The following is a 20,880-nucleotide window of genomic DNA, read 5'->3' as shown; positions in this document are numbered from 1 at the left end:
TACTAACATTAACCGCACTGTTTCCCTCTTCACCGTAAATAAGTTCTGGATACATTTTAAGTGCATCATTCTGTAGCCTATCCAATCATTTGGCCGGATCCCGTGATTTCCTCAAATAAAATAACCACTGGTGATGGTTGAGGAGGAGAGATTCCCTGAAATGATAGTAAAGCGCTTTTAAGTGTAGGCCTACAGTAGACATATGAAAGCGCTATATGCCTCATTCATGCATTCATTCATTAAGTTGGATATCTTGATCCAGTCTAAAAAGTGTTTTCGCCTGTAGGCTAAAGTCTATTTCGGCGCAGTATATTTTATAACGTCCTATAGCCTAATGCCATGTCGGTAGACCTGTAGATTTTCCTTTCCTGTGTGGCAATGTGAAATAACGGCAAGCACACACGCAACTTATGCGGAAGACTTTTACTTACTATTAACATGCCTAAGACTTTTGCACAGTACTGTACACACACACACACACATATACTGGATATGTTGGGTTTTACTTTTGTTTGGTGGCAAACAAACAAACAAACAAACAAACAAACAAACAAACAAACAAAACCTAGCATAAATCAATGACAATGATCACAAGGTGGGACTCTTTGTTTGAGAAACAAGCTCTCACAGTAAAACTAATCTAAATAAATGCATATTAAAGTCTAAAATAAATAAATAAATATAGGCTAATATAATATTTAAAAAAATAATAATCAAAAACTAGGACAAAAGGAGTGTTTATATAGGTTTTAAAAAACAAACAGAATTGCAAGAATTGCAAGTTTTACAACCGTCAGGAAGTTGTTTACTTCGAGTTTGAGGCTGTGGGTCTGTGATTCCCGTTTAATAGGAACGGGCTGTGAGTCCCGTTTAATAGGCATTCCAGTTGCAGTCTGGGATTTATTAGATTTATTGTATTTATTTATACTGAAAAAGTCTGGGAAATATGTAAACTTGAAATAATAAAAATTGCTCAGTGAACAAAAATGAGTCTTGAAGCTGTGCTGGTATTTAATGTTCATTTTAAATAATGGAAACGTCTGTGTGGTATTACACAAGTTTCAAATTTCAAATAAGTGGATTAAACATCAATATCAGCCCCTTTAGTGGGCGGACGGGGCTCTGATAGGCTGCTGCTCACGTCAATCATCTTCACACACAATGCTGATTGGCTGCCTCGCTGCATCAGTACCCGCGGAAGTTTGTACAGAGATTCAGCGTACTGTCAGTTATATTTTAAAAATACTCGTCCGTTTTTCAGCACAAACTCTGTCGTTCCTCGTGTAGCCTCGTGAACGACGACGACGAAAAACAAAGAGAAAATGAACTTTAAAAGGGCGAATTCTGCGTCTAGGAAAACAAAGCTCGCATGAAGCGCTAGCACCTGACAGCTAATAGTATTGTGTAGCTCGTTGTTATTTCAGTTAAATAATTTTACGGTCGCCAAATTTATAAACAGCAGAAAGGAGTAAAAAAAAACTATTTGAGGTGCATTTAGCGGCTGTTCTGCTTTTATGATTTAGTTAGTGTCAGAAGTGTTTTATATTGAAGTTGTGATTTGTTTTGATTAGCATGCTAAGCTAGTCGCAACGCGAGCTGGCATTCATCATTCTGCATTTACTTCAAATCAACATCATCTTTCATACATCATTCGTGTAGCGTCTTTTACTGTCATCTTCACACGACGAGGGCTGTAACACAACAGGTAAAGTGAACCTTGGCTTGTAGGCATTATAACTTAGCAGACACTAGCAGAAGGCTGTGAAGGCATGTAGATCACTTGACACTCCTCACCTGTGCGTGTGCGAGGAGTTTATGATTCGGGTTAGTGTAGCACGGAAGGACCCTTTCACCCCAAAATATATTTATAAATAAAGTAAAATTAATTATGTTTTTGACTTTGTCATTGTCAATTCTAAAGAAGTTCTGTAATAAAATATTTTTAATTTGAAATCAGATTAAGCCATCACCACAACAGATACTACTATGATCTCTCAATACTTCATAAAAATGTATAAAACATGAATACATTAATGAAGTAACGTTAATGTTACAATGGAGACTTATTAGTGTCCCTTAGAATAAGCTTCATTTTCCTTATAATAATATATAAGGAATATCTATAATTATAATAATAAATGGCCACTTGCTTATGTTTTAATTTAACTTTATTATTACATATATATATATATATATATATATATATATATATATATATATATATATATATATATTAGTCTATAATTTGATATTTATATGTGTATATTTTTATAGCTGTTATTGTCTTAAGATAAGCGAAAACCTAAGTTAGTGTTATATAAACTGTTACATTGAATGTTTTGTAACTTATGTCTGTTATTTTTCTTTTTTTAATTTAGCGGTTCATCATGCTGGGAGAGTGTGGCATGAAAGAATGGGAGAGACGAGCACTCAGGAAGAACTCAGTCACGTTGCTGCAGGACTTAGTGGTGGATGACTTTCTGATCCAGTGTCTGCAACAAGATGGCATCCTCACAGAAAACATGGCAGAGAGCATAATGGTAAGTGTAAAGCTTAATTTTAGATCCACATGAAATCACTGCAGATATTTTGCAAACAGAGAATGTTGTTGCTACTGAAATTCAAAATGGATTGCTGTAATCTACACAGCTATCGTTTGTCTCGTGTGCAAACGAATTGTGTCGCTTAGAAAATCGAATGCGAATTAGGCCTACAGATTACAAAGTGCTCACCAAAACCATGTGTTTTGTATCATCATATCATTTTCGTTGGTTAAATGAAGTTGTGCCACCTACATGCCTTTTAGCTGAAGTGTGCATTAACCCTTTTAATAAAATAATCGCGATTTATAATTTTGAGCAAAATAATCGTGCTTATATATATATATATATATATGATTATTATCAGTTTAGCCATTATCCTGCAATTCTAATGTATACAGTAAACTACAGAGCATGCTGGCATATTTTAAAATACTATATGCTGCATTAGTAGAGAAGAGCCGTTGTTAGCCGACAAGGCTGAGAGGGCGTTAACATTAGTACCTCAAGTGATTAGAACAATGTGACAAAAATTCACGCAAATCCGAAACAAATGTTTAAATGTCATTATAATTACGGTCTATATGCATTAGTTTATATACAGCTGGCACGTTTATGCATTTGTTAGCCAGCTAAGTTGCCAGATGTGTGATGTGTTCATGCAGCCGAGAGATATGTAACAAATCTGATTTCAGTAAATATCTTCACTGTAATACAAATTTTTCTTTTTTACTAGCTAATCATAATGCGCTTTAAAAGAGAGTACATACAATTTAATACATGAATACATACAATTTCAACGGGGTTGAGTTCTACAGGGACTATAGGGTGTTAAGCATTCTCAAACGAAAGCAAGAGCACCCTCTGTTGATACTGTAATCATATCATATGAGTTAAACAGATTTGGCAAACGGTCTGGGGTGCGTTTCCCGAAAGCATCGTTGGCCAACTATGGTAGCAAGTTCATCGCAATGTCCATTGAACTCTATTGGTAACGACGGAACTTGCGACCATAGTTGGCCAACGATGCTTTCGGGAAACGCACCCCTGGTGCGTATTTGTGTTTGCGCTCTGGAGAGCGTCAAAGGTTTCTATTTAGAAAGTGTTTTGTAGCATTGAGCAGTATAGCCAATTGAATACATGCTTGTTGATCTTTTCAATAGGGTCGGGAATCGCAAATCGATCCAATTCTGGAATCGAATACTTGTTCTAAAATTTAAATTTAAATTCCACTTATTGATTCCTGTGTGCACATTTTAATGTGATTTTAAACCATTCAAGCCAAAGAAGACGCGAAAATGTATTTGAGTTCTCTTTTGTGAACAGTGAAATACACACAGAATTCTGTAAAAATATCTTCGTGAACATAAACAGTTGAGAAAGAAAACACATGTCACAGTTTTTTTTAATTTGTGCATTAGGTCTTAAAGTGACAGCAGCCTAAAATAAACCAGTAAATCTGTCAAAAAAGAAAATCACTCACTGATCTTGACTAGCTTTTGTAACTTTAATACAGATTAATCTATATTTTACACTGACCGAATTGCCTTGATACCATTGAATATTGAAAATCAATTTGTACCAGAACCAGCCCTAGAGATGAGTCACAGCTTTTTAGTGATTACAAAGGGACCGCTCTTTCCACACTTCATAAATCAAAAAAAAGTTTTGTTTTTCATGCTGTTAAGCGGAACAACGGCCACACAGAGACTGCAAAGTTTTGGAAGTCACATCCACATATAAATGTTTTTTTTTTTATTCATTTTTGATTATTTCAAAAGTTCAGTACATTGTCATGGTTCAGTCAATGCTCTTTATTTTTGCATTAGATTCAGCACTTATGTTTTGATTCAGTATCAGTAAAAAAAAAGCTATTGGTTAATTAATCAGGTACTGCCCAACTTGGTTATCGGTATTGGCAAAATCCGACCTCAAGCCTCATAAATAATGCTTTGATTACTTTTATTCTTGGCATTTTTTTGAATCTTTCAGGCTAAATCGACGTCCCAGAGCAAGAGTCGCCATTTGTTGATTCTTTTGCCCAAACGTGGCCCTCTGGCATTTAGCAGCTTCTGTGCTGCTCTTACTGCGACAGAGCAACAGCACCTCTGCAGCCTGCTTATGGACTTCACTGAGAAAGACGTGAGTTGGTGCCTCCACTTCAGGATCACACCCAGTTAGACTGACTTGACAGGTTTCTATAGGAATATAATGGTTGCAGTGTTCAATATTGCATGTGTTGATATAGTCACAAGCGGAGCGTGAGTGAACGCGATCCAATTCCTTCCACTTTGCTACATTACAGAACGAAATAAACAAAGTCACATTACTCAGAAAAGCCATTCCTTGACAATTAACTTGATAGTCAGCAAGAGCGCACTCGCCACCAAGTCGACAGGGGTGAGAGTTAAAGTTACAAGGTACAATACATGATACTCATTGTTATCTAGATTTTTCCGTCACTGCTAAAAAAAATTCTGTCAATGAAATTTAAGGCTGATGGATGATAGGCAAACGCATGTATTTTCTGTAATTACCACAAGGACCCGCCGTTAACCATCTGTCCCTCACGGACTGCGTGACTTTGCCACAAGGTTTTTTTTTTTTTCTAACTAATACAATTTTTGGTCGACTAAGCCTCTTCTAGTCGACTAGCCTAACAATTAGGGGAAGCTCTAGTGATCAAGTAGTTAGGGACGGGGAAAGTCTTTCTTAGTGATGAAAGCACATCTGATAAGAAACAGGGAGGCAAGGATAACAGAAGTGCTGTATTCAGAGGAAGAAACTTTGTGCGTCATTATTCTAAATTTTTGTCCTCTAAAGCTGCTATTTACTTGATGATCTGCACTTAATGACAAGAGATTAAAGCATATTTGTTTTGTTTATATTGGCAGTTTTAATAAATAAACTATGCATAAAATAAACTATTAAAAAAATTTCTTATCCAAAATACAAAATCTTCCTAGACAATAAGTGACAGGAAGAGTTGTGGTATAAATCTTATGACCATGAGACGTATAGAAATTGAGCCACCCACAGAGGTCAGAGCTGGGTCAGTAGAATAAAAGGGAGTGAGAGTAGGACTAAAACTGTGCAGCAACATCCATATTGTGCTCCAGTTTACCACACCCAAACTGCAGTGATTATTTCACAAAAACCAAACAGACAAGTACAAACTCTCCTTTCACCTGGAATAGTGAGTAATACACTGACTTGAACTTTCTGTTGCATGTATTCACACATAAAGCCTGTAGCTGATGTAGAAGAGTGATTTTGTGCGTGTGTGTGTGTTTTTAATCTTTACAGAAAAGCTTTTCAGAGCCCCCACTATCTCTCCCAACTCAGGAATGTGTGATACCTGCAAAAAGAGCCAGGACTTATGGTGAGCTCTTTAGTGCGCTTTTATTTGTGTTTGTGCACTATATAAAACTATGCTAATGTCATGGCAGAATTTATGTAATCACTGATAAGCAGAGTTCACAAACAGTGCTGCTGTTATATCAGTGTTATTTTAGTTATATTTATATGCTTTTATAGTATTTAATCATAGTTTAAATTAACTTTAATTTTGTATTTTCAGTTTTCATTTTAAAGCTACACTATGTAACCTTTGGCCCTCTAGTGGTTAAAAGAGAAAACTGCATGAGTTGTGGGAGAGCATTGTTTTTGTTGTGCTTTGCTCCTCCACATGGATGAATGCAGATCAAAGCATCGCAGTACACATGGATACAGGACATCTTATCAGAGAGTATGGCCAAATAAATTAAATACTTTTTTTTATACAACCGGTGATTCCATGGAGATTTGCCGTTTTTAATGATATATGGTCAAATTCTCATTTGTTGTGACGACAAACTTTTAGCTTCACACTACCGACAGTCATAGCTACATTTTGTTATGTACATTTATGTATTTATGCAATGTTTGTCAAAATCTGTCCAGACAGTTCTAAAATATAAATCATTACTATAGTGTATTTGGGTAAAGACTGATGAAGAAGATGGATTTTTTTAAACTCTCTCATTAAATAACATTTTTTGTTTATATATCAAAAAGTTGCCTAGTGTAGCTTTAATTTTAGTTTAAGTTTGTAATTTTGTTATGTGCTTTTATTTTTTATAATTTCTGTAGAGTTTTATTTTAATTTTATAAAAAAAATTATTTTAAGTAGTTTAATAAATAAAAATGTTGTTTGAAGTTCTATTTGAAGTCCATCTAATATTTATATTACAGAAAATTATTTGTTATCTATTTTATAATACATTTTAGTGCTCTTGGAACACCCTTCCAGGACCAGAAACTAACTTATGTAAGAAAGTATTATGCAAAAAAACAAAACAAAATTTTGTATGTTTTAGATTCCATGGAGATGCGTTTAGATGCTGACTGTCCCGTGACCACAGCGGTACTTCCCTGCACACCGGAATTTTACCAGTCCCACAGGTCACAGGTATTAGGACACAAACTCTCTTCCTTTCAATGCACACTCACACACAAATACCCACTTTATTTGCATATATATTTACGCTATTTTAGCTCAGTGTGATCCTCTATGCAAATGTCTTTCCTTTTAGGCTTACCCAATGCGCTCCTGCCCGCGAGGATTGGCCCTGGTGCTGAGTAATGTGAGGTTTGACTCTGCAAACACTGATTTGGACATCCGGAGGGGTGGAGAGGTGGATGAGGAGACGCTGAGGAGACTTTTCACAGAGATGGATTTCACAGTCAGCCTGCGCAAAGACCTAACAGCAGAGGTGAGTTAGACACGCTGCAGAGTCAGACTGCCCTGCAAAGCAAAGTGATTTATTAATAAAAAAAAATTTGATTCGGGTGTGTTTTCCAGGCAATGCGCCAGTGCCTAGAACAGTTTGCCCAGCGGCAGGATCATGCAGAGTATGACTGCGCTGTTGTGTGTTTACTGTCTCATGGTGTTGAGGGATCTATTTACGGGACAGACGGACAGCTAGTGGAGGTGCACCTGATTTTAATACCTAATTTTTAGTTATTCATACAGTTGTACATTTATAAAGTGAAGTAAATTGACTTCCTTGCAAAAGATTCCTTTAGAAATCAGAGTTTTAAACCACAGACAGCGATTCAACTCTTCAATGTTTCTGTCTTTCAGTTGGACTGGGTGTTTGAGGTTTTTGATAACGCCCGCTGCCCTCTGCTCCAGAATAAGCCAAAGATGTTCTTCATTCAGGCTTGTCGAGGAGGTGAGAGTTATCAGTTATTTAACCAGATATTTTTGATGAAATCTGAGAGTTGTCACACTCCTTCATAGGCTGCTAGGTAATTGCATCTGCCGGCCCAGAAAAGTTAGTAAAGACATAGTTAAAATAGTCCCAAGTGACTACAGTGGCTCAACCTTAAGTTTATCAAGCGATGAAAATACTTTTTGTGCACAAAGAAACAACTTTATTCAACTATTCATTTTCTTCTGTGTGAGCCTCTGACGTGAGTTCACGAGAGCGCCACGACGCATGTAATGTAATGTTCACGACAATGAAAATGTTATATATATATATACACGAATAAATACTATAGTTTTATATAAATAATACTAAAATAACAATGGACTGACTTTTTCTCATTTAAAAAAAAAGATTTTGATCTAAAGGTTTCATTGCTTACAAGAATTCATTTTGTATACAAATTTGAACAATGTATGAATATTTTTACAAAACCAAATTTTAAGAATTAAAACCCAAAAAGAAATGGACGAGATGGACTGAATAGTCATGGTTTTGACTGGTTATGTATTTCTTTTTCTTTTCTTTTTTTTATGAAATGTGTATTGTGCAAAATATAGCAGTATTTCTCAGATATAAGTGCTGGCACAATGATACAATACTTGAAAAATGACATAAATCTGCATATTAATCGGTTGTTTCGGTTGCTAATATAAGTTTGAGATCTACCATTACATCTACCAATACATACCATGCCTCATGCCAAAATTTAATTAATTTAATCAGCTGAAACATTTGAATAGATTTGAGTCAGTGTTGAGTTTATTGTATTTTAACTTGGCCATGAAATCTAAAACTTGAAATCTAAATTCATGCAATTCCAATAGGGTCCTCACACCATCGGTGCACAGGCCCTAAATAGTGATGGAAGCTGGCATGGTGTTAAATTGTTAACAAGCAAGCAAACAAACCTTTCTTTATATTTCAGAGGAGATGGACAACGGCGTGGACCAGTTGGATGGCCAAGAGCGGACTCAATCTCCAGGCTGTGAACAGAGGGATGCTGGGAGAGAGGAGGAGAGAGACAACAAAGTGAGGATGGAGAAAGAAAGGGAGAGTCTGAGAGTCAAACTACCCCAGAGATCTGATATGATCTGTGGCTTCGCCACCCTCAAAGGTTTCAGTGTGTACACATTGTTGTATATTCCCTAACCACACATTAAGTGATTTTATTTTCATCCATCATGTCATATTTAGAGGCTGAGCAGATTGCTGACGTGTTGCGTTTTGTGCGTGTTTTGTGCTTCAGGCACTGCTGCGATGAGAAACACCAAGAAAGGGTCCTGGTTTATTCAGGAGCTGAACACAGCCTTCAGACAGAGAGCCAATAACACACACCTGTCAGACATGCTTGTGCAGGTAAAACTTTTTAGTCCAATATGTTTTTTGAGTAGACAGATTTTTGACCATTTATGGTTTCCAAACATTTTACGTTTTGTACCTTACAGATGAATATTAAATTCAGCTTATATCCATTCAAAATCAGATTTTAGAGACAAACTTTCATAAAACCTTATTCACTACATGCAACATCCTGTAAAGCATGACATGAAATGGTCAGAAAAAAATATATATTTATTTAACCTTAAAAAAAAATTTTTTTGCAGATATGTTTTTTTGTTGAGTATCATGTTAGATGCATCAGGCTTTTACAGAGGCGGTATTAACATTAAGTGGCAAGGCATCTTACGCACATAAGCCATTGGCACATCCAGTTGTCATTGGCATGTTCCAGTGGATAGTGGCATGTGCCACTAAATCTTGTGACGTGCCGATGGAGTGTGTCATGTGCCACTGACATTGTTGGGGAGCATGTCGTCGTTTGTTGTGGCACCTCCTATATAACCTAGTGACACATGCTGCTGTCTGCCGGGGCATTATGTAAATGGTGTAACATACACACTTAACGGCAGAACGACATTTAATAATAATGTTATTATTTGTACAGTGTATTTAAATACATATGGTAAAACACAGTTGTTTCGATAACTCAACACACTTTTTTTTTTTTTTTCCTATTTGCATAGGATTGACAGTTCATCTGTGTCAGTTGGAATTATAAAATATGTTTTTGGTGGCCACAACTAAAAAAGTGAAATGTTCTAATTAAACTGGCACCAACCGTTCAGAAGTGTGCTGGACTTTGACACTGGCCCTTCACAATGCAGGGTAATGTAGGTCTGTAGATACTATATTAAACTGTCTATTATAATGTGGCTACAGCAAGTCAAATACTTAAAACATTCAGGCATCTCCTGAAGGAATGCATGTTCACCCTAAAAAATGGTTTTATTTCTTATTACAAATTTTCACATAAATTATATTAAATTATAGGACTATCTGTATATGTTTATATTTGTGTACAGCACAGTGCTTGTGACAAAGAAACACAGACAACTGAGTGTTTAATGTGGATAAAAGACAAGACTGTCTATGAAGTAAATGTATCTACTTAGTGGAATATTAAACAAAATATAGTAAAACCTATATAGCTGTGGTGCGTGAGCTGAAAAGAGAAAACATGCAGTGGATTGAGCGCACAGCGGAACAAACGCGTGAGCTTGTCGAGCACATCCCCGGACATCAGTTGGATGTCAGAGGCAAAGAAAGTAAAACAAGACATATATTATTAGAGAGAGAGAGAGACTTATGTTGCATGTTCTTCATTGCTGATCGTTCACTCAGCACACAAGTCATTTGGATTAAAACTAAATCATATATGCAAGTAAAACATGAACTGTTACCTGATTTATGTATAACGAATGGTTCCATTATCACAGGATGTTTGCAGATCAAGAAGTTTCATGAACGCAAACATCAGAAACGAGCGCTCTGAAAGCTGCCTCAGACAGCAAATACTGAATTATACTTTCTTACACGTCTTGTGCTTGAACGGGCGAATTCACACAAAATTATGTGTAAACACCCGTCTTGGCGAGTGTCCATAGTGGGTTATATCTCAAGTGAACGTAGAAGACAGTTGAGAAATAAAACGCATGTGGGACAGTATATTCATATTGGATCCATGCATTCAGCCTTAAAGGGACAGCAGCCTAAACCTGCTCCTGAGTTTCAAAGTTAATCAAATCAAACTGCTCTTGACTGAATAACTTTTGTAACTTTATAAAGATCCATCTATATCTAATTTATACAGTAATGAATATACAGTGTTATTTCACATTTGATTGCTTTATTCAAATTGCTGTACCTGAAAACTACTGTTAGATCTGCCAAAAACAGTTTATTTAATTTGTAGCCTTTCTTTGTTCTATTGTATTTATTTGTACTATTTGTAATTTGATCATTTGTTCTTATTTTATTACTGACTACGTACTTGTCTTTAATAATGTTTTAAGTTTAATGTAGTATCAAAATTGGAATGGAGAATTGTGATATTTCAATGGTGTCTAAACATTTGAACCACTGACCCAAACCTCAGCACTGAGCCATGCTGGAGCAGCTCTAAATGTGTGCTGTGCTATTAAATAAAATATATATAATATGATTGAGCAAAGAATGAACAGTAAAAAGTAACAGAAGCTCATACAATACATTTTAGCTTGCTTAACCCTCTGGGCTTCTTTGTAAAATAGTCACACTTAGCTTCCTCCCGCCCGAAAACGCACAAAGCCTTAAAATTTTACTTTACTTTTTCCCATGATAACCAATCAAATATATTTTTGTTCTATAATGTTTTCTGATTATTATTTAGAATTTTTTGAATTTTTTATGATACTTTGCATTAATTATATAATTTTTCTGAGCTATTTTTTCCATTAGAATTAATATATGTATTTTTATTTTATTTATTTTATTTTATTTTTCAATAAATGCAACATTTCACATCAAAATAGAGTGCAGGCCTAAAAAAAATTTTTTTCAAGTGAGAAGAGCGCCATCTAGTGGCTTCAAAATGTATTAATTTGTGTCATGTCCTATAGGGACGTCCCGCGTGACGTCACGCCATTTGGAGCAGCCATTTTGACGGTATAGAAAATGCTAAACCGCCGGTGATAATACGAGGTCGTCGGGAAATATTCACCTATTCTTCTATCATGCCTGCGGTGATTATTGAAAAATCCTTCCCTGCTGGCGTCCAAATCAAAGAGTTGCTGACCCATCCGGACTCGTGATACCGATAGCCTGCTAAGCTTTTGTATGCTTTTAATGAAGCTCCGGTGTAGCATGATGGGAAGTGAATAAGGTAGCTGTAAATGTCACCGAACTCAATGTCAGGAAGTTTTTCTACACATTTAATGCCTGTAAAAAGAACTTGTGGTGCTTCATAAGGATCTATGATTCCTAATTCCTTTATCTTACTCTTGTATATGTCTTTTTGTGATGACATGACGTGAAGAGTTGCCCAGCTGACGGCCGCTGCGCTAGATAGTGGTCAGTGTTCGTCTAAACCAGTGACGGCGACGCTGCTGAAGTGTGTGAGAACAAATGAATAACATCAGTGCGAACCACGAACATTTATTTATTTGGATTAAATATTTAAATATTCAATTTTAATCGTTCTGTGTCATTTTTCAATGTCAATATTTTCACTATTTACATGGCCAAAATGCTATAATATTCTAAGTTGACTGTCGTTCTCCTCTACCCTGTGTAGCCTACATTAAATAGCCTAACGTTAGCCTATTTAACATCGTTACAGGCACCTCGCGAGCATTCATTCATTCAACTATTTTAAAAGACTGGAATAAACACCAACACACAAGCAATCTTTTTTTTATAGTCAATTTAATAAAAAAAATGTAAGCCGAACCGGTATAAAATGTCAGAAAGAGAAAAAAAACTGTTAATGGGAAGACGAGCATAGGACTGCTGCAGTTTAGTGGATAAATATATTTAGCCTATTTTTTATTCAGATTGCACAGTTGGAAAGAAAATATATTTATAGGAACATTTCAGCAGGCTCAAGATAATTAATACAGTGACCATTATTCATTATTTTAATCAATTCGCAGCCATAAAACATGTGATAATCCGCATTCTCATGTATGTAGTGCGCTGAAGTATTCCGTCAAAATGGCTGACACGCGGCTAGGGGTCACGTGACTGGGAGATCTCTATAACCGCCTATAGGCGGCCTATACCTTTTTTTTTATTTATTTGATTTATTCCCTTTCGGAAAGAAAAAAATGTATTACTAAGCAACCACTGAATGGAACAACACAAATTATATATCATTTTAAAGCTTAGGATATCAGCTTTTTAATGCATCTAATTACATTTATTAACTCCTAACGAGTGCTGAGTAATCCCTCTAAAACTGAGTGTACCGCCAGCAGGCGCCACCTAGCTGCGAAAATATTCTTTACCATATTTTTAAAAAATCTTGCCTTGATTAACACAGTTGATGTCATTTGAAAGCTTAGAGTCTGAACTTTACAGTGAATGTATCCACCTTGAAAAACTTAAGTATTGCTGAGTTATTTGCTGATAAATAGAATTTCTTTTTTTTCATAATCTATAAAATAATGTACTGCAATGTGTCAAAAACATCATACAGCTCATGAAACATTCTCAGATAATTGAAAATGGCACTTCATTTTTTACAGCATATTATTACAATTAAAATGAGCCCAAAATTAACATAATCTATTGCTTTTATGACAAGATATTCTTCATGGAGAAAAAATTGCCCATGAGGGGGTGTCAAAGACTGTACAAAAAGGCTGTCTCTTTTCCAAATGCTGTAACTTTTGATTCCTTTATCCAAAAATTCTTATTTTTTTATCCAGATGCAGCTAACATGTAGGGCAGGGGTCGGCAAATAACTATGGCCGCGGGCCAATATTTTTTTTAGCCAGTAGGTGGCGGGCCAGCTACACGTAGCTACACAAATTAAACCGCTTAAAATACACTCTGTATTCACCCGCTTTATATTCCGACCTGACGGTCCGCAAAATTTAGATCTCACTTCCAGAATCTCACATTAAAATGTCTCTAACGGAAAGAGAGAGATTAAGTAGCCTATAACAATTATAAATGCTATACAAATATTGTGTTCGTGTCAATATAAATATTAGGCTATTTTAACATTGTAGCCTACTGTCAGCAGAGAAAAAAATTCACAGAAAAAAAAAAAGAAATATAAATAACAAATAAATAACAAATCACTCAAGCAACATAAATAAAAACCATATTGCCCTACTGACAAATGAAGAAGGCTATTTTCTGCCAAACTATTTCAAACATCCTTGCAAAAAAAAAAAAAAAGAATGTTGTTGACTGACAATGGTTTCAGTACCAAACAGCTCCTCAGATCTACCGGTCAGAATGAAGTGCGAATGCGCTGTCAAAACATATCGGGAGTGGGCTATTGTCAGTCAGACGACCGCCCGCTCCGTCTAAACTACACCAGAGTTCTGACCGCTACTTATACTTTAAAATAGAGTCCTGCACGGGTTCGGGTAGCCGACGGGTAACCCGCAAATTTTGCTCAAACGGGGGAAAAATATCCAACTGTGTCGGATACGGGTGCGGGTCGGGTCGGACACGGGGGAAACACTGGTTTAAAACAATCACATTCAAACGTAAAAATATATGCATATTTTTAGAAACACATCTACAAAAATATGCCTGTATTTCAAGTTTATCAAATAATTTAAAATCCACATCAGTTTATTTGTGCCCACGCGCCACGCCTTCCCAGGAATATATAACGTTACCTACTTTCAGTTTTAAAAATTCCTCATAACCGCGCGCGCGATCTGCTTGCACTGCAGTCGTCGAGATGGATGCTGAGGAGTTGAAGAAAAGAATAGCTAGTGGAGATTGTAAAGTTGTCGACAATAGTCGTCAAAAATCAAGTCCAGTGTGTGGGAGAAATTTGGAGTTATCTGAAGAAAACAATATTGTGAAAGGCTTTGCTGCATTTTGTGTTGGATAGCCGCAAATGTGGAACTTCATCGCAGGAAGCACGAAGATAACTGTGGTAACAAAGCAGTTCAATCGAACAGTATTTTTCAAATTTAACACTGTTAAGTAGCTACTATGTGTAGTGTGCAGCGGCGCGTGTTTGAACCCAAAATATAATATTCAGAAGTAGGCTAAACAGTGTAGCTGACTGAGTGTTTTATGTCAGAATGTTTATTTTTAAACCACAACCAAGAAAACAATATTGTCAGATGTAGGCGCGCGGCCACGGCTTTTCTCAAGTATTGGAAGAGTTTTGTGCAGCAGCAGCATAGTGCAAATATTGGTTATCAGGTAATACACATTATTTATCAGTGTGTTATACCTGAATAATTGATCTGTTTAAAATGATTGGTAGCCTATATCTGCTAGGTGTTAAATTAAAATTCAACATTAAAATTCGTCTAAACCTGTTATTTATTTTTTCTATTTTTGATCTGAACGCACAATCAGAAAATCGGAAAACGAGTTCGTTTTTTCATTTTAGTTCAGGAAATAAATAATAGAAAAACAAGTTGTTTTTAATTTTTTTATTTTTGGTTTTAATTTGAAAAAAAAAAAAAAAACGATTGAAGGAAATGATATGCGGGGGCCTATTTGTAAACCGTTATTGTAAAATAAAAATAGGCTGAAAAAAAAAAAAAAAAAACGGACTTCCAAAATAATCCGGCGGGCCAAAAAATATTGCTGGCGGGCCAGATTTGGCCCGCGGGCCGCCTATTGCCGACCCCTGATGTAGGGGGACTTCACTAAAAAAGAATTTTCCTCCTACCTTATTTCCTTCCTGAGTTATTCCATGACAAATAAGAAAGATATGCAAAATCATAATAAAAATTATATATATATTGTCTTTTATCCGCTGTTTCTTGACAGGACAATGTCCAAATGTAATGTAATTTATATTTAAAAAAAAATTAAAAAGAGTTCTTTCAAACGATACCTACCTTTTGACTCTCCTTGCTATAGTTTTGGAGTTATGATTATATAATTTTTATATAGTTTGGGGCAAAATTTGCTGTTTCAGTCTTACCAGTTCATTTCTCTCTGTGTGTGTGTGTGTGTGTGTGTGGGGGGGGGGGGTGTCTTATTTGCACTCTTGATGTTTTAGAGTGTCACCCCTTCATTGCTGTACACTTTTTTTCAGCACAGTGGCTGATCTGTAGCTTGTACCACCAAAAGTTTCTCTGAGTTTTCCTATTTTTCCGTATTTCCCATTCATTTCCTATGTCGCCCGGTTTCGGGCGGGAGGAAGCTAAGTGTGACTTTTTTTTTACGACCCTTTAACATATCAGAATCATCTCCTTGATTTTTTTGTGTGTTCATATAGGTAATAAAACAAAAGTCACCAAGTTTCACCCCCATCCGATGAAGCAAAAAAATTAAACAATTCGAAACGTTCAAGTTTTCGCCCGTTTTCGGGTGAAGAAGCCCAGAGGGTTAATTAAGCATGAAAATAACAAGGAAATATGTATTTGCTAAACAAACTAATATGATTGCAAAAGCAAAGAACATGATTCATATTCTTTTGGTTTCTCTACCATATATATATATATATATATATATATATATATATATATATATATATATATATATATATATATATATATAAATGGCAAATGTAGTGAAAACACAGGTATCGGCAAGTACCAAAATTGAAAGTATCGTTATCGGAAAAAGTGGTATCGGCGCATCCCTTACATTTGTGGCAAAAAGCAATATGGACTTCTGATAGCTTGTAATGTAAATCGATGAGATCTTTATAACAGTATAGCAGACTGCCTGAAATAAATATCAGTTGATTCTTGACATCTCCCAATAATATGTCTAACTAATATTATATTTAAATGCTTATTTTTATGATCAAAGCTCTGTAGTTTTTATAGTGGTGCAAAACATATAATGCAATGCAATACAATTATAATTTAAATATGTACAAATATACCTTCCTCAAAAGCCTGATGTATCATATTCGATACTCACATTTTTGTAAAAAATGCAATGCATGGATAATTTAGTAATCCTCAGTTGCTTCACAGCAATAAGTGGTCATCTTGAAATATTACTAACAATATATATATTAATCTTATATTTACTTAAAGGTATACAATAAGATTTCATGGCAAGAAGACATGTATACCACAACCTTTAAGTGGACTTTTTTGGAATTCTGCTAAAAGGGCTTTTACTTACTAAAAAGTATTTTGTTCACTCTGCTCTCTATAGGTGAACGGACGAATTAAAAGCAGAGAGGGATACGCACCCGGTTCAGCCCATCATCGCTGTAAAGAGATGTCCGAGTTCACCAGCTCCCTCTGTAAAGACCTCTACCTCTTCCCCAAGTACTACCCCAACAACTAGACACATGCACAAAGCACACGCAGAACACACTGCCCATAGCACTGATTTTGATGCAGTAGAGGGAGCTCAGCACACGTGTGTGTTCATCCATCGCCTGCTGTAAGCTCCATATACAAACACAGAGTCATGTAAATCTACATCTTCCATGCATCATCTATGTCACATTCCTCAGCGCAATGCATTTGTACATTATTTAGCATGGATTTGCTAAGATCAGCTTTTAGAGTTTATTTTTTTTATCATAAGAACTTTGTCTTCTAGTGTGCACTTAAAAAAATTAAGCATTCATTCTCCATATATTCTTTCTTTTCTTTGGCTTGCTCTTTTTTTTTTTTTTTTTTAAATAAATGAATTCAGTTAGGAAAGAGTAAATATGACATTTACGAGTTTATGTGAAAAAATATCCATTTGTGTTCATGATAGATAAACTTTAGGGTTAAAAATAAGCCAGAAAGTAAAATATTTTTTTTTTATTCCACAGCTGTATACATCTATTTTTTTTTTCTTTTCTTTTTTTAAAACAAAGGCAACTGATTTTTAATCCGTTTTTTTTTACTCGTATTTATTTTTTTCTATTCATTTTTTCTTTGTACAGTTTTTCTCCCCATCAGTAGTTCTTGTTCTGATTGCTTTGTAATTGTGAAGCCTTTTTACAGCCAAACCATGAACTTTTTCAGTGGTACATTCAGAGCAGCTTGATGACACACCCTCCACATGTCACACACATACAGTTGCATGCATAAACATGCAATCTAACATTGTGCCAGTACCGTACTTTACTCCTCCTTACATTTCACTCAGTGGATTTGAGCAGAGCAGATCTGTTCTTATCTTTGGCTTCCTTAATGCAATTTACATACATTGCATCAACATCAGTTAGTTATGCTGAATGCACCATGGCAGCTTTTTATTTTTTTTGTACAAGTTTTTTTTAACCTTTAATAGGGCTTCTTTACTCAGTGACACTATTTCACTTTTTGTTTGCCATATAATAGTCAAATTGTCATTACACTTGATCATTCTACAGATATTTCTGTAATTCCAAAACGTCCAGATTGAAGTTGCATTCCAAATGGTGTTTCTGCTCGTTTTTCTAAGGGCGCTTAATGCGGGGTATTGCCAAAATGAAATGTTTATATATTCTCATAACGTTTCGTGTCATTATGCCTGTCTATATGCTGCATTTTTTGCAAATGCCCCTCACTCTAGCACATTCCTTTTTGCTTTAAATATTCTGTGTGCCAAGTAATGCACATTATGCATTATTATAACCTGCAGATGGCAGTAGAGTGCTTTTACACTTCATCAGCAGACCTTGTGTCATACAGAGGTTCCAGTGTTTAGGGACACAGTCTTCCTGTTCTGCACACACAACGTTATTCCTCCTGGGAAAGCAGATTGTAAATGAAGTGTGCCGTTTTCCCTCTGTGTATGCGTCTTCCTTACCTAATAGGCATGACCTTTAGGTTTAAGGTCATGACCTTTGACCTTTTGACACTGCCATGGCATCCCTCAAGCCCTCTTCTACATTTCACACTCGCCACCTTTAGCACGAGTTATCACTCAACATGATTATTTTATTGTACTGTGTTTTATTTTATATTACTGTTTTAGCAGCCAAAATGTTTGATGTAGATTTACACTGTTCATGCTAATATTGCTTTCAATCAACTGTTGTTGTTTTTTTGTTTTTGTTTTTTATCTTGGTATTTTAACTAATAAGCTTCTTTGAACTGGGAGAATTATATGGGCAAATTTCACATTTTAAACAAATATCAAAATTCTAAATTTAAAAATGAGGGACTGGTGCAGATACATAATTTATAAAAGATAACTTTCATAATGGAACTGGTGCCATGATTGTAAAAAAAATTCAAGTATTTAAACAATTTACTGGTTATTTGATGAAATACTAGAAGTCATTTTCTGAAGTCATGTTTATTTTTTAATGAAAAACAAATGAAAATAGAAAATTTCTATATTTAGTAATAGTATAGCAAAATTTGTTTATTGCTGCGGACATTCTGAGACGACGCCTGCACATGCATGCTCTCCAAAACCAGTTTAAAATGAAAAAGAAAGTTGGGTTCATTTTAAACTGCTAACTGTATTTATAGATAATCCATGTTTTTCTCTGGCTTTGTTCACCTAGTTTTGAATGTGTGTTCAAAATTGTAACAGCATTGTGACTCTGAGCCCTACAGGTTCTTGTTGTGGTAAAATGTTTAACAAAGTTCCCCTATGAAAGTGTTAAAACCTACATGGTACATAGATACATATTATAAAATCCAGTTTAACCCCCCCCCCCCCCCCAGCCTGACTGTGCCAGATGAGTGCCTAGTAAACTTGATATTAATGGTTTATTCACTGCCTTTGTTATGTGTACTAACCAGCTATGAAGGGTGCTTAAATCAACCATAGGGAAACTGTAATTTTTGTATTTTTGTAATGCAAAAACTGCCATACAATAAAAAAAATACTGTTCCAAAGACCCTTGATTTGTGTTGTTTCGTTCTATTGTCATTTGCAGTGTTGGGGAAAGTTACTTTTAAAAGTAATGCATTACAATATTGTGTTACTCCCCAAAAAAGTAACTACAGTAGTCAACATTTGAAGTGTATCAAAACCTTTCATCTATGAGTTTTGAACAAAACCCGTTCTTGTCTTAGGACAACTTTGAGGAACTTTTTTGATCCACTTCAAATGTTGACTACTGTAATTGTGTTACTTAGTACTAAAGCTGAGCTGTCAGTCAATAAATGGGAAAACAAAGTAGCTCAGATATTTTGTTGTAAATTTAAAAGTAATGTGTTACTTTACTCATTACTTGAAAAAAGTTCCCCCCAACACTTGTCATTTGCATGGATAAATGTATTAGTTGTGTGTTTGAGTAACACTGTGTATTGTCTGTTTGGTTATAATTGAGTTTGTAAGTGTCATAGCCATGTTGGATGTTATGTTCTGTATTTAAGTATTGACTTGTTTAGTATTAGATGTCTCGCACTCCCTCTCTGTTTTTCAGAGTTGTCCTCGGCTTCCGTGGTGATGCATTTTTATCCATGTGCTCGGGTTTCTCTGTCCTGCCGGGGCTGCAGGAATGGCCGTCATTGTGCCGATCCCATAACACCTACCCACCCGACCTGTTAGCGTGACTCCATGAAGTCTTTGCTGCCGGGATCAGATGGTATGTAATGTGCGGCGGATTATTTGAATCTCTTTGTTCTTAAGCTTTATTTAGCTGTTTTTCCAGGTATACCAGTTGTCATAAAAAGTGAAAAACTACACAATTCATTTCAGATTCACTTGAAGGCATAAAGGGTTGTATATAAATCCAGGCTTGGTTTTGCTGCCCTTTTTTTTTTTTGGTCATTTAGCTTGTCAGATTCACCCGGACGTCCCCCTAGGACAGGGATTCATAAATGGGGGTTTGTGAGTTGATGAACAGCTAATAATTAAACCAAATGTAAAATTAGAATCCGTAAATGTGGCTGCACAATTGATTGAATTAAAACTGAAATCGCAATATAGCTTAGTGTTATTATCAAACCAAAGATTGTGCATTAATTAAATATAGTCTGTTGCAATGCATGCATCAGGGTGAAGAGCGGTACTGTTAAATATGTGCAGTGTTTTAGTATCATTGAAATACTATTATAGTGTTTTAAATATTTAAAAAAAATTTTTTTTATTATTATACTTTTTCCTTTTACATTTTAGTTAAAGTTGTAGTAATTTTGATGTGTTTTTGTCATTTATTTATTTTCTTTTAGTTGTTAGTAATTTTTATTTCAGGTTTAGTCATT

The 20,880-nt window shown here is 35.5% G+C and overlaps 1 protein-coding gene across 5 annotated transcripts; it reads left to right on the top strand.

Annotated features, from left to right (window-relative positions):
- Positions 1-1,154: 1,154 nt before the first annotated feature.
- On the top strand, positions 1,155-19,570 carry casp2 (caspase 2, apoptosis-related cysteine peptidase). 5 transcript variants are annotated; one of them, XM_081387778.1, is made up of 11 exons: positions 1,155-1,705; positions 2,379-2,540; positions 4,533-4,682; positions 5,847-5,922; positions 6,899-6,990; positions 7,115-7,294; positions 7,384-7,512; positions 7,666-7,756; positions 8,721-8,909; positions 9,042-9,151; positions 16,943-19,570. In XM_081387778.1, the coding sequence occupies exons 2-11, from the start codon at positions 2,388-2,390 to the stop codon at positions 17,075-17,077; spliced, it is 1,305 nt and encodes a 434-aa protein (XP_081243904.1). In that variant the 5' UTR covers positions 1,155-1,705; positions 2,379-2,387; the 3' UTR covers positions 17,078-19,570. The 5 variants fall into 5 exon arrangements, with proteins under 5 accessions (XP_081243904.1, XP_081243906.1, XP_081243903.1 ...); XM_081387780.1 differs by lacking the exon at positions 16,943-19,570 and adding an exon at positions 9,820-9,947; XM_081387777.1 differs by having other exon boundaries at positions 1,183-1,705; positions 8,721-8,915; positions 16,943-19,564.
- The last annotated feature ends 1,310 nt before the right edge of the window (positions 19,571-20,880 follow it).

Source organism: Scardinius erythrophthalmus (assembly GCF_964197995.2).
Source record: "Scardinius erythrophthalmus genome assembly, chromosome: 16".
NCBI lineage: Eukaryota > Metazoa > Chordata > Actinopteri > Cypriniformes > Leuciscidae > Scardinius > Scardinius erythrophthalmus.
The sequence above is the reverse complement of the archived record's forward strand: the minus strand, read 5'-3'. Positions and strand labels throughout refer to the sequence as shown.

Coding starts and splice junctions, on each gene's coding strand:
- casp2 (XM_081387777.1), top strand. CDS start 2,388: ATGCTGGGAGAGTGTGGCATGAAAGAATGGGAGAGACGAGCACTCAGG. Junction 4,683..5,846: donor TGGACTTCACTGAGAAAGAC/GTGAGTTGGTGC, acceptor TAATCTTTACAG/AAAAGCTTTTCAGAGCCCCC. Junction 5,923..6,898: donor AAAAAGAGCCAGGACTTATG/GTGAGCTCTTTA, acceptor TGTATGTTTTAG/ATTCCATGGAGATGCGTTTA.